This window comes from Mustela putorius, unplaced genomic scaffold (genome assembly GCF_011764305.1).
Source record: "Mustela putorius furo isolate JIRA1106 unplaced genomic scaffold, ASM1176430v1.1 tig00003909_pilon_pilon_pilon, whole genome shotgun sequence".
NCBI lineage: Eukaryota > Metazoa > Chordata > Mammalia > Carnivora > Mustelidae > Mustela > Mustela putorius.
The window spans coordinates 31,491,154-31,505,710 of record NW_025422057.1 but is presented as its reverse complement, the minus strand read 5'-3'; the positions used below and the strand labels follow the sequence as shown (position 1 = coordinate 31,505,710).

At 37.0% G+C, this 14,557-nt stretch overlaps 1 protein-coding gene across 1 annotated transcript in view; it reads right to left on the bottom strand.

Moving 5' to 3' along the window:
* Positions 1-1,633: 1,633 nt before the first annotated feature.
* BLNK (B cell linker) overlaps positions 1,634-14,557 on the bottom strand; it is a 109,313-nt gene continuing 96,389 nt past the window's right edge. Inside the window, exon 20 of the mRNA XM_045068941.1 lies at positions 1,634-1,799. Within this exon, the coding sequence (XP_044924876.1) occupies positions 1,755-1,799 (45 nt within the window). The 3' untranslated portion in view covers positions 1,634-1,754. The remainder of the gene's footprint in view (positions 1,800-14,557) is intronic.

Here is a 14,557-nt window from a genome sequence, read left to right as displayed (position 1 = left end):
AATTTATCTTAAGTTTGTGTTTACACATTTTTTTTTTACTGTACTAAAATCAAAAGGGGATTTTATTCTAATGGGAAATATTTATATATCAAAAACTTTTTTTTCTTTAAATGCTAGGGAACTGTGTAAAATAAAGTGTGGGGTTTTCTCCCCAAAATCATAGGAGAAATTTTGAAATTTTGTTTGAGAAGGGTAACATTTATTATGAGGTTATTGTAGTTATGCTGCTAAGGAAAGTTACAGAGAGGTTAATGCTCTTTAGGACCCTAACAGCAATAAAATTGAAATGCTCTGCTGTTAAGGGTAGATTTATCATAATTCCTTGCCTTCCATGAAAAGAGAGAGAAGCAACAATCTTGCCAAAGTTTGCAGCATTATAAAAATACATTTCAGAATAGCCATACCAGTAAAAATAGATTTAATGTTTTAATACATACTTTTCGCCTTAAGATTTTAAAAGCCATTTTTAAAAGCTTCATGTCCCAGGTACCTTGGTTAGTACCTTTTCTGATTCATTAGGTTATTCTAAAGAAGGCAAACCTGCTTGGGGCCTCCTTATTGCCAGAGTGAAAAATCCAGAGCCAAAACCCTCCATCCTTTTTTTTCCTCCTCCTGGCTGAAACTGAACGAAAGATGGTTCTCTAAAGTAGTTTGAGGTTGTTACTACAACTGGAAGAGTTTTATTTTTGCAATCCAGCTTCTTGGTCAGGAATGTGTTTTCATTTTTTCCTCTATTTGTCCATCTCCATTGGAAATGGGCCTCTCTATTTGGCTTTCAGTTAAAAAAATAGTTTAATTTTTAAAAAGTTTACCTTTCTATCTTACTAAGCACTCAGTAGATTGAAATGTTTATACATACATACATGCATACATACATATATATATATAAAATACATATATATTTGTGTGTGTGTGTATATATATGTAATTTTTTAATGAAAAACTGATTTTGTTGGGGGTCAGCAAAGTTTATCAGTAAAGATTATCATTAAAGGGTAAGTTAAGTTAGTAAATAACTTGGGCTTTCTAGGCCATTTAGTCTCTGTCATAATGTCTTAATTCTATAATGGAGAAGTAGCCCTAAACAGTACATAAGTCAATGAGTATGCCTATGGTTTAATAAAACTTCATTTTAAAAAATGAGCCATGGGCTGAATTTGACCCACCACCTTGTTTACTAACACTTGGTTTAGTTCTCTCAAAGTCTGCTCTTAGAACGGGATTTTTTTTTAAGTTAAAAATAAGTTTGATGCAGTTTTTTTTTCTTTTGTGATACATACCGGCTATATAAAACTTACAAAGTAGAAAAACTAAAATATGCTGATAAGTTACCAGTGTAGATGTGTTTAAAAGCGAAGAGAGTGTAAAGGTAATGAAAAGGATTAGTGGGTAAATTAGATGGGTCATTTGTGTGCAAATGTATTTTATGGAGGGATTAAAAGTGAAACAGGTGCTGTGGGAATTTCTGTTCAGGTTAGATGAGAAACAGATACTAGTTACTAAGTGATTTAAAATAGCTGTTAAGAAAAGTAGTAAAAGTTCTTGGGATTGGGGAAAATGGAGGCGAGGTGAAAACAGTATTAATTCCATGCAGCTAATTTACTGATGTTTTTCATTAATTTTTTTATTTAACTTTGTTTATGTCCCCTTATCATTACATAGCAACTTGTTAGGATTCTTGTTTTCAGCACTGTGCCTTGACTCCATTTAGGATCTTATCTAGTGAAACTTGCTGGAGGAATGATCAGGACATTTTATTTGTTGCTCTTTAAGAATGTAGCAGTAGCAGAAAAATCTTCCTGTAATGCAGAGTTGAAATAGGATCAGTTTGGTTGATTTTTGTTGTTCGTTGATTTAAGTATGCTTTTAATTGGATAATTGAAAAGTAGTCAATAACTTGGAAGAGGTGTTTAACAAAGTCTTCTTTGAATTTTTTTTTTCTATCTTTTGAACTTGTGTTAAGTGCCCCCAATTTAAAAATCTTTATTTTAAAGTACATTCCATCATTGTGATAGTGGAAATATTTGAGTAAATAGTGAGGAAAAATACTATATTAGGTACATCAATTTCAAAAATTGTAATTTTAGTCAATGTTAAGAATGTACTTACCAAAAAAAATACTCATTCCTAGTAAAGTCATTTTTAATATGTTAGAAGAGTTCTTCCCTAATACTTAAGAGTCCTTTAACAAAAAGTGAAGGTAATGTTTGGGGTTGTGACTGAAACTGCTTCTTTCATTTAAGGTGCCTGCTGTCATCAGTTACTTCATAAGTTATTGCTAACGTAAAAAGATAGGAAAACAAAATGAAAAACTTGGATAGAAATCAAAACACTATTTGCAAATGAATTGATTTCAGTATTTTGAAAATCCAAAGAAGTACACTGAAAATGAGCTTTCCTGAACACTTAATCATTTGGCAAACAACAAAAGAAGACCCATTTATATTAAGAGCCACAAAAAATATATTTTAAAAGTTATGTAAAGCTGTCAAAGGAAACACCACAAAACCTAACTGGGTGATAAACAGTTTGTCTGGGTGTAAGATTAAATATATCCCTATTTGTAGATCCCATGTGCCACACAGGTGTTCCACAGAAGGCTTAAATCAAGTGGGAGGTGGCTGCTGGTTAGCCATTGTATGACTCCCAAATCCTGTAGTATAAGGAGAATCTGGACAGGACAGCTACTCTTACAGTGCAAGTCCACTTTCCCACACAACCATGTTGCAAGAGACCTGCTCTGGTGGGCTTGGCATCCAAATGGCAGCTTAAATCTGCCCCAGCTTTCTGGGGACAGAAGAGCTATTCTGCATACATTCTGCAGCTGGTTGAACGTTAGCAGATTCTGTCCTCTGTTTCTGGGCTAGAGAAGATCCATACTGGGAGGTGATAAAGGATTCTCTCCTATGCCCTCCTCTAACCCCTGACAGCTGCTCTGTAGGGAGGATCTGGGAGACGTTCAATAAGAGGTGGGTTCCCAAGCTATACCCTACTTCCCACCCCCCACCCCAATGCTCCATAGCACAAAGGCAAAGGGGTTCTGTTTAAAGGGAGGTTTGAGTGAGCTTCAAAGACTTGACAGCACACTTCCCATTACTAGGGACCTAACTTCAACTGGAACAGACTGGAGCAGTTTGTACCCCTGAATATGCTTGAAAACTAAAGGACAATCAGCTACCAATGAATAGAGGCTAACAATTGCTGGTGATGCCAATAAATATAGCCAGAAAGCTTACAGACAAGATAAGGGAGACGAAGAGAGTGGGTAAAACTAAAGACGTACCTTGTGATCAGAAATAATGTGTGGGGGTTGAAGGCTATAGCCACATAGGAGCAACCAGAGGGGGAATGTCTTAGTTACAAATACCTGACAGAATGTAGGACAAAACTTGGAAACTCCCTAAACAGTGAAAAAATGCCAAGCCCCACACAGTGTAAATCTCTCTAATTAAGGGGGCGTAAACACAACCTCTTATTAATTAGTGACTAATCATTAAATGATGTTAACTCAGAAGCAACCCCTAGGAAGTCAGACTTGAAGATAAAAATGAGGGAGAAACAAGTTGAACAGTGACATCAAAGGCACAGACTTCATGAACTAGTCCAGCCAAGTCACTAACTAAAAATAAGCCCAGAGTGGACAGGAGAACTACCATGGAGAGATCCTACAATATATTATCTAAAATGTCCTGTTTTCAATGCAAAATTATGAGATGTTCAAAGAAATAGGAAAGTGTGACGGGCAAAAGTGGGCAATAGAAACTTCCTTCAGGGGGTACCAGATACAGGGTAAGTGTTATGCAGCAAATGCAGATATGTTCAAAGACCTAAAGGAAACCAAGTTTAAAGAATTAAAAGAAAGTATGTTGACAGTGACTCATCAAATGAAAAAAAAGATGGGAAGTAAGAATGGAATGAAAATTGTGGAGTTGGAAATTTCAGTAACCAAAGTGGAACTTTTGCTAGGGAGGCTTAACAGTACATTTGAGCCAGCAGAAGAATCAGCAAACCTGAAGACAGATGGAGAGAGATTACAAAATCTGAAGCATGGATGGGAAAAGTAAAGTGGGGGGGAAAAAAAGTCTTCCTCACACTACGTGTGCAAAAGTTAACTAAAAATGTAAAAATGGATCATGAGCCAAAATGTAGGCAAAACTATAAAACTCGTGGAAGTAAATATTGTGACCTTTGTCTTCTTAGATATGACATCAAAATAACAAATGAAAAAAAAAAGAAATAGACAATTTAAAGCATAGAAAATTTTTATTAGAAGAGATTGAGCTGATCTATTTCATCTAGTTTAGTAATTTCAGTACTAAAAATTTTGCTCTAGACTTCATTCCTCCACTTCTGCTTTTATCAAAAATTATATCATTATAAGTTAGTTGCCCATCAATTATTGCTTTATGCATTTAAACTGAGGGGAAAAGTTATAAATAAACACATTTACTTATTTTATAATTACCATTATCAGTTCTGTCTGGCTTTGTGTGTGTTGGAATTACTATCTAGTGTCCTTTCAGCCTAAAGGACGCCCTTTGGCAATTCTTTGTAGGACAGTTCTGCTAGTAATGTTTATCTGGGAATGTCTGAATTTTTTCCCTTTTTGAAGGGTAGTTTTGCTGACTATAAAATTGGTTGGTAGTTTTTTCCCATTCAGCACCTTGACTATGTCCTCACTGCTGGCCCCCATAGTTTCTGTAGAGAAGTCAGCTGTTAATGTTATTGAGGACCCCTCGTATGTGATGAGTCACTTCTCTCTTGCTGCTTTCAAGATTCTCCCTTGTTTTGTTTTTTTTTAAATAGTTTGATTATAATATGTCTGAGTATACATATCTTTGAGAACTTGGAGTTTCTGAAGTTTCACGGATTTGTAGGTTAATATTTTTCATCAGGTTTGGGAAGTTTTCTTCAAATAATTATTTTTAATGCTTTCTTTTTCTTCTCTCTCCCTGGAACTCCCATTATATATATGCTGTTACGCTTGTTGGCCCTATTATCTTAGGCTCTGTTCATTTTTCTTAATTTTTTTTTCCTGTTCCTCAAACTGGACAATGTTAATTGATCTATCTTTAAGTTTATAGATTCTCTCTTCTCAGGGCTCTCCTTAGGACACACACAACCCTGACTGTGCATGTGGTCTTCTAGATTCCCAGAAACATGTTGTAACTTTACAAAGCCCTATCGACATCATTCATTCCCCAGCCTGTCCTCCCTAGCTTTTCAAAGGTCAGTCTCTTGCTTACCTCAATTGTTATCTCTTACTCAGGCAACAGTAACCAAAACATTTGCCTTTTAATGTTTCAACATTGCCCCTAGGTAGCAGCTTTAGTTCCAGGCAAGGCAGACAAGAGCCAGTCTTCCAGAAAGCCACCAGACTAGTCAAAACAAATGATTACAATTCTTTGTGGTTGAGGTCAGTTCTGTTCTATCTATTACCAGGAATGGGGATTTTATCTTCAGGGCTACTGCTAATGTCAAATTTAAAGGTTAAAGACTGAAAACCTTCCCCTTAAGATCAAGAACAAGAAAAGATGTCCTCTCACCACTTTCACTAAACATTATACTAGCCATTCTAGTCAGAGCAATTAGGCAAATACAAGAAAAAAAAAAAGGTAGGAAAGGAAGAATTAAAAATATCTATAATATGAAATGATGGGATTTGTATGTGAAAAATCCTAAGGAATCCACTAAATTTTTTTCATAATCTATACATGAGATCAGTAAGGGTGCAGATATACAAGATCAGTAGAAAAACCAGTTCTACTTGATTTTAGATTTTAGCAATAAACAATCCTAAATTGAGGGAAAAAGATTCCATCTAGAGTGTCAGCTAAAGGGCAAAAATAAATCTGACCAAAAAAAAAAAAAAAAAAAATGCAAGACTTTTATACTGAAACTACAAATCATTGTTGAAAAAAGTTAAAGACTTGGGATGCCTGGGTGGCTCAGTTGGTTAGACGACTGCCTTCGGCTCAGGTCATGATCCTGGAGTCCCGGGATCGAGTCCCGCATCAGGCTCCCAGCTCCATGGGGAGTCTGCTTCTCTCTCTGACCTTCTCCTCGTTCATGCTCTCTCTCACTGTCTCTCTCTCAAGTAAATAAATAAAATCTTTAAAAAAAAAAAAGAAAAAGAAAAAAGTTAAAGACTTAAATAAATGTAGAGACAACTGATGTTTGTGGACCCAAAGACTTAATATTGTTAAGATTGAAAGACTTCCCAAATTGACCACAGGTTCAACACAATCCCTTTCAGAATTCTAGCTGCCTTTGTTTGCAAAAAATTGACAAACTGATTCTAAAAATTCATATAGAAATGCAGAGGATTCACAATAACCAATAGCGAAAACAATTTTGAAGAGAAGAAGAAAGTTGTACAAAGCTACTCTAATCAAGACCATTGAGTCCTGACATAATAGACATGTAGATCAATGGAATAGAACTGAGAGTCTGGAAATAAATTCATACATTAATAGTCAATTGACTTTCGACAAGAATGCCAAGACATTTAAATATGGAAAGAACAGTCTTTTAACAACTGTTGCTGTGACAACTGGACATCCACGTGCAAAAGAATGCATTTGTACACTACCTCACATCATATATAAAAGTTAATTCAAAATGGATGAAAGACCTATAGGGGCGCCTGAGTGGCTCAGTGGGTTAAAGCCTCAGACCTTACTGAAGGGGTTGTAGCCACCAATAGCACATTCAGCTAGATGGTGCAGACTTTAGCTTGTCTGTAGCGGTAGTCAATTCAGAAGCTCTGAAACTCATTGGTGGATGCTGGTCAGCAAGAGCTCCTCTGTTGTAAACAACCTGCTGAGTGTTACAGAAACTGGAAGGCAAGGGCAGCCTTAGGCTGGTCCACAGGTAGTTGCCCCACTGAGTGGCAGAGAAACTCACTAAAGGGTGTGGTCAAGCTGGAGCCTACTAGGTGGCTGAGAGAAATTTGCTTATAAGCACTGGTTGGCTAGAGCCAGTTAGCAGAAATTGGCCTGTAGGGTGGCAGAAAACTTCAGTGGGATGATGCCACAGGCTAGAACTGGACCTGCTGTGTGGCTGAGAAACACTGAAGAGTGTCACTGGGCATCCCTAATCCACTTTTGGGAAAAATCACCATTCATCACCAGATATACTCATCCTGCCTGTCAGGGTGTTAGGTTTTCTGAACTAGGACTCTCACACTGGCATAACATACCTGTCTTGGTTCAGAATTAAATTTTCTTTGCAACTCAGCAACTCTATTAAATCCTGAGTTTGGTCTTAAGTGTTTTCTTCTTTCTCTGCAGGAGATTAGCAACTGGGTTGCCACTTTATACCAGGGATGGTCCATGTCTCAAATACCCCCAGGATGAGGTCCTCACTACGAGCTGGGTGGTTAGTAATCTGGTCCAAAGACCTATCTTACTGCCTACTTTTTTGGACTACTCCGGTACTAACCTTGTTAGTTGGGTTTTCTGAGGAGCAGATGCTGAGTTTGGAATGCAAGAGGCTTATTGAACAGTAATGCCTGGGAAAAATTAAAAGGGGAGGGAACAAAATTGAGTAAGAAAAACCTTGAAACCATAGTGCAGATACTGGTGGGAAAACAGGATTTGTGAATGGAAGTAGGATTGGGTATAGAAAGCTTCAGTCTGCCATGCATTGCTGATAAAATCAGCCAACTCAATGAGTGTATTCGGTCAAAGACTTCCCATTAGAGTTCCCTGTTGGGGAGAAATGACCAGAGTGAAGACTGTCTAGGAAGAGCATGGATGCTCAAAACCCAAGGTAGATTCTAAAAGCACTAACAGCTGAAGGCTGTCGTCTAATTGCATTCCTCAAGTTGAATGCCCAGTTTTTTCTTGATGGGGAAATTCAAGCAGCACATCTCCATGGCTGCTGCTGTTAGGTAATGTCAAGTAATGACATTTGTGTTCCTGGAGTCCCAGAAGGGGAGGAGAAGGAAGAGGACAGGCAAAATATCTGCAGGAGTAATGGGGTTTTTTCCTAAATTTGATGAAAACTAAATCTAAGAAGCAACATGAAGCTCAGGCAGGAAAAGAATAAAGACACATCACACTAAGACACACCATAATCACATTTTCATAATCACAAGTGATAAAGAGAAAATGTTTAGAGTGGCCAGAGAAGAAAAAGCACATATTATGTGCTAAGAATCAAAGAGAAGAATTATAGCATACTTATCATCAGAAGCTACACAAGCCAGAAGACAGTGGAATGATAGCTACAAGGTATTAAGGGGAAAAGTCATTCTTGAATTCTTTAGAAAAATTATTCTTCAAAAATGAAGATAAAACAAAGACAATTTCACACAAGAGAAATCTAAGACAAGTCCTCACCAGCAAAATTGGACTATCTTAAATATTAAGAAAAATGCTTCAGGTGACAGGAAAATAATGCCTGATGGATATTTGATCTATACAAAGGAATTAAGAGCACTGGAAATGTTAGTAAATGAATAAGTATTAAAAGACATTCCCTGCTTTGTTTAGGTTCTTTTAAGGAGAATTCATCATTTAAGGCAAAAAATAACATCATGGTATTTATAACCTGTAGAAGTAAAATGTATAACAATAGTACAAAGTCACAGAAGGAGAAATGGAGATACACTATTGTATTGTATTTGTATTGTATTGAAGATAAATTGTAAGTAAAAGATGTATTTTGTAAACCCCAGAACAACCATTAAAAAGAATAAAGAGATATATAGTTAGTAATTCAATAGTGAAGATAGACTTGATTTGAAAAACTTCAACCCACCAGAAGCCAGAGAAAAAGGGAGGAAAAACAGATGGGATTATGTTAATAAAGAAAATAGATTTAAACCCAATCATCAATAACTGTATTAAATGTAAATGGTGAAAACACTCCCATTAGAAGTCAGAAATTATGAATGAGAATAAAAATATGTAGATTTGAAAGCAAAAAATAATGCTAGGGATAAAAAGAAACACTTAGGATAAAGAGATCTGTTCATTAAGAAGATATAACAATTCTTAAGTTCTATGTGCATAATACCAAAGCTTCAAAATGTATGAAGCAAAGATGAACAGAATTACAGAGAGAAATCCACAAATCCACAAGTACTGTTAGATATTTCAACACTCTCAGTAATTGATAGAACAGGTGGCAAAAAAAAAAAAAAAAAAAAAATCAGACCACTAAGGACATAAAAGACATAAGAAACATTACCAATCAACTTGAGCTAAATGAAAAAAATTTTTAAAGATTTTATTTATTTATTTGACAGAGATCACAAGCAGGCATAGAGGCAGGCAGAAGCAGACTCCCTGCTGAGCAAAGAGCCTGATGTGGGGCTTGATCCCATGACCCTGAGATCATGATCTGAGCCAAAGGCAGAGGCTTAACCCACTGAGCCATCCAGGTGCCCTGAGCTAAATGAAATTTTATAACACTCCACCCTCTACCTTTATATGTATATAGGGGACGTCCACTGGATCATTCCAATTTTTAATAAATTTAAAATAATTGAGTTCATATAGACTATATTTTCTGTCTGCAACAGAATTCAATCAGAAATCAATCTCAGAAAAAGATTTGGAAAATCGTCAGATATTCAGGAATTAAATAGCACTTTTCTGATCAACCAATGGTTTAAAGAAAAGAAATCACAAAATCTGAAAATGTTCGAAGTGAATAAAACTGAGAAAACTATATTAAAATTTGTGAGATATTCTAAAGCTGTGCTTGGAGGGAAACTTTCAGCTTTAAATAGTTATATCAGGGGCGCCTGGGTGGCTCAGTTGGTTAAGCAACTGCCTCCGGCTCAGGCCCTGGATCCTGGGATTGAGTTCCACATCGGACTCCCTGCTCGGCAGGGAGTCTGCTTCTCCCGCTGACCTCTCTCCTCTCATGCTCACTCTCTCTCTCAAATAAATAAATAAAATCATTTTAAAAAAATTTAAATAGTTATATCAGAAAACAATAATGTTTTAAACTTATTTATGTAAGTTCCCATCTTTAGAAAACATATAAAGAAGAGAAAATTAAACCCAAAATACGTAGAAAGAAGGAATAATAAAGGCATCTGTGGAAATGAATGAATAGAAAACAGACAAATAATAGAATTAATGAAACTAAAATTTGGATTTTTGGAAAGATCATAAAAATGATCTTTAGCTGGACTAAAGCAAATAAGAAGATACATATTACCAACATCAGAACTGAAAGAGGGGATATTAATCCAGACCCTACAGATTTTAAAAGGATTATATGAGAATATTACTATCAACCTTATGTAAATTAAACATTCTATTTGAATTAAATTATTTAAAAGACATTAATTAACAAAACACATAGAAAAAATAGAAAGTCTCAATAGCCTGTATCCATTTAAATAATTGAATTCATAATTAAAAACTTTCACACAAAGAGAACACCAGCCTATATCTAGGCCTTGTTGGTGAATTCCATCAAACATATAAGGAAGCAGTAATATCAGTGCTTTACAAATCCTTTCAGAAAGCAGAAAAGGGAACATTTTTCATGTTATTTTATGAGTCCATCATTCCCCTGATACTAAAACCTGACAGACAATATAAGAAAAGAACACTACAGACTGACATCCCTAGTGAATGCATGTAAAAATCAAATAAAAAAAAACAAAGCAAATCGACATCCCTAGTGAACGCATGTAAAAAAAAAAAAAAAAAGGCAAATCAAATCAGCAATATATAAAACAGGTCATATATCACGATCAAATAGGGTTCACTCCAGGGAAGCAAAATAATATATTTATAATACATATTATTTATCAAGGAACTTACATCCAGAATATATAATACATTCTTATAATTTAATAAAAAAAAGACAACCCAATTTTTTTTATGGGCCAAAGATTTGAACAGACATTTCAAAGAAGGAAGATATATACACATGACAGGGTGTTCAATATCATTAGTCCTCAATAAAACACAAAGCCACAGGGGCGCCTGGGTGGCTCAGAGGGTTAAGGCCTCTGCCTTCGGCTCAGGTCATGATCTCAGGGTCCTGAGATCGAGCCCCGCATCGGGCTCTCTGCTCAGCAGGGAGCCTGCTTCCCTTCCTCTCTCTCTGCCTGCCTCTCTGCCTACTTGTGATCTCTGTCTGTCAAATAAATAAATAAAATCTTTAAAAAAAAAAAAACACACAAAGCCACAGTGAAATACTACTTACATACCTACTAGGATGATTAAAATACTGATAGTATTGTGCTGATTAGAGTGTGGACCAACAGAACTCTCATATACTACTGATGTCAGTGTAAAGTGGGACATTTACTTTGGAAACATTTTGGAGGTTTTTACAAAGTTAAATATACATATTCCGTGTGACCCAGGATTATCACTCCTAGGTATTTACCTAAGAGGAATGAAAACAGATGTTCACATAAGGACTTCCACACAACCGTTCATAGCAACTGCCATCCTTCAAAAGCCAGAAACAATCAAACTCCATCAATGAGTGTATAGAAAAACAAACTGATATATATCCGTATGCTAGCATACTACTCAACTTTAAAAAAAAAACGACTATGATACACATAATGATGTGGATGAATCTCAAACACATTGTGCTGACCTCCAAGTCCTGGAGTGTCCTTTTCTGGGTTCTCCTCCCTTTCCCTTCTTGCTCCCACCATACTAATCTGGAGCCTCACTACTCCAGGCCTCAGCTAATCCAAAGTCCAGTCTGTCTGCCTCCAGCCTTTCAGTTTTGTGTACCTTTTCAGAACAATCTTCATAAAACACTATTTCCTTATGTCATCCTGAAAACCAAACAAAAATGTAAAACCACCAGTATCATGTTAACATTTAATGCAGTTCCTCTAATGCCCCAGCTTCCTGGATATTTTCTAAGGTTTCTTACCAAGCCAATACAATACAATACAATACAATACATTTTCCTATTAATCAGTCTATACATGAATTTAAGTCTTCCGACTTGTTCTGATATCCTAGTCAATGAACTGCCTTTGAGACTCTTAGAACCATGAGGTCAAGGATGTAATACAGGTCAGCTCTCCCTTCAGACTTTTTTCTCTCAGTCAGAGGCAGTTTCAGGCTTCCAGTTATCCAGCCTTGAATCAATGGAATCAGTGTGGACTCATATTTCACCCTATATCCCATATGTGGCCAGTCACCATTCCCTCTTAGTCGTTTAGTCTTAGTGCCTCTTAGACATTTCCCTTATATCTGTTTCTTTATGGGGCCCTGGTCACCTACCAGAGGTTAGCCCCATATCTTCTCACAACAGCTTTCCTGCAATAATCTTCAAATTGTCTTTTGCCTCTAGACTTACAAGTGAGGTATTTGTAGGAACCTACTATGTCTAGGTATCTGTATATATTAGTCTTATAAAAACTCTACAAGGTAAATAAAAAAAACAAGTTCACCGAGCACTTTGTTCAAGATGATACAGCTAGTGAAGGACAGAGCCAGCAGGATTAAAACCTAGGCCTAAGTGGGCCCATTTATAGGTAGGAAAAAGATAACAGACAAAATTTAGAAGTTCTACATTTGTCTAGGGGGAAAATGTGGGGGGCACACTGCACTTAAGAGAACAGGCAAGTTCTTTTAAGTAGGGACTTTTATTCCACTTAACATTATTTATTTGAAGGGTTATTTTAATTGTGTACCATTATTTTAAGTACAATTACCATCCTGGATAAAGGTTCTGTTTGATATTTTTATAAAGTGATGACTCTGATATTAGGAGATATTTGGATGGCTGTTTAGTTACCTTCAAGGACTTGAGATTACTTGTGTGTTTCATGTGCCTGACATACATATGGACAGACATAGACAAGGCTCAGTAAATGATGGCGGGTTGAATTAAAGAATAATAATTAACATTTCCAAGTTTTACTATATTTAACACACTCATTTAACAACGCCATAAGGTTGGTTGCATTACCATCTCCATTTTATGAGGAAACCAAGACACATAACTTGGTGAAGTTCACACTATCTATTACTGGTGAAGCACGGATTACAAACAGAGATTAAGGCAACACACTCTTAAGCCCTTGCACTAAACCAAAGTAGCCTCATGCTTCTTGGCTCACGGAAGAGTTACTTTCAGGTCCTTAGTAGAAAAATATATACATTTTGATGCTTCACATTTTAAGATGTAGGGCAACTGTCCTTAGCCTTGTATCCTTGGACCTGTGGTCCATGGACAGACCCTAGGGGACCATGTATCTCATGAAATTTGAGTAGAGTTTGTGTGTATGCATTACCACGTTCTGATAAGCACTATGGGCAAACACCCTTAGCGCTTATCAAATTCTCAAAGAATTTTATAATAATCAAAAGATTAATAACCATGGGCATAGAGAAATATATGGGATTTTCCTGAGACAAAATTAAAATTATTAAACATTCAAAAATACTTATAGATGGGTTTCTTTGAAGGATTGCCCATGGACTACATTTTATCTGTAAAGGAGATATTGTTAGTGGACTAGAAATTAATATTTATTAGGCACAACTAAATGCTAGGTATTTAACATTTACTAGCTTATCTTGATTCTTGTATCATTACCAGACAGATATCATTTTACAAATGTATACACTGAGGCTTAGAACAGTAAGAACATGCCCTATAACAACCTGATAAATGGTAGGACTAGGGTACCCCAACCTAACTCTGAAGCCGCTGCCTCCTCACCTCATGGTTAGACACAGCTGCCGAGTGCCAAGGGCACTCAGTGCAACCAGCCTTGCTGGGAGGCAGGTGTTTCAGTGGTTTCCTTGCGACACTGCCTGGAAACAGCGGCTGAGTTATTCGGCATCTTAGGGCCATTTTGAAAGACAGGAACTCAGTCTGGCTGAAGATCACGTCTTACTCACATCTCTACATTCTATTCTCTGGGCCTCCCTTTTCGGCAAGCCCGTCACAGCTGCAGTGGGATGGGTTTAGCTCCCAGACTGGAGGGCGTGTGGACCATTGCTTTGGCTGACTCGTCATAGCACACTTCAGGCTTCTGGTGGCCACTGGCCTCCTCTTCCCATCTCTGTTGTCAATTGAACAAAGGAACATTCCTCCTCCCACTGCAGCTGCAATGGAGTTTGGAACACCCTTTAAACATAAAACAGGAACTGTAGTGGTTAGATTCCTTGAGCTGCTACGTGATGTACTTCTCCTTGACTAGTGAATTTATTCTACCACCTAGCTCGCCTGAACATCTTCCTATGCAAAGCCACCTGCTGGTCAAACACTGCGGATCACAGACAGGGCCTTTGAGAGCTTTTGAAAGCTTTTCTAGTTTCACAGAGTAGCTTAGGAAGGGTTTAGAGAAGTAGGTAGGGTCATCCTCTTATAACAGATAAGGAGGAAAAGACTGCTGTCTTGGATAGGGTGTTTCTCCAGCTTAGGGGAGAAGTGGATCCCTCAACAGAGACTGGCTTATCTCCCAGAAATTCTCCCAGCCTCTGCTCCAAGAAACTGACCCTAGCAGAGCTGAATGTCAGTCATCTGGATTAGTATTATCTCATGGCTATTCTCCTTCACTTAGTTGGAATAGGCTACCGGGGAGCAGAGAGAGGGG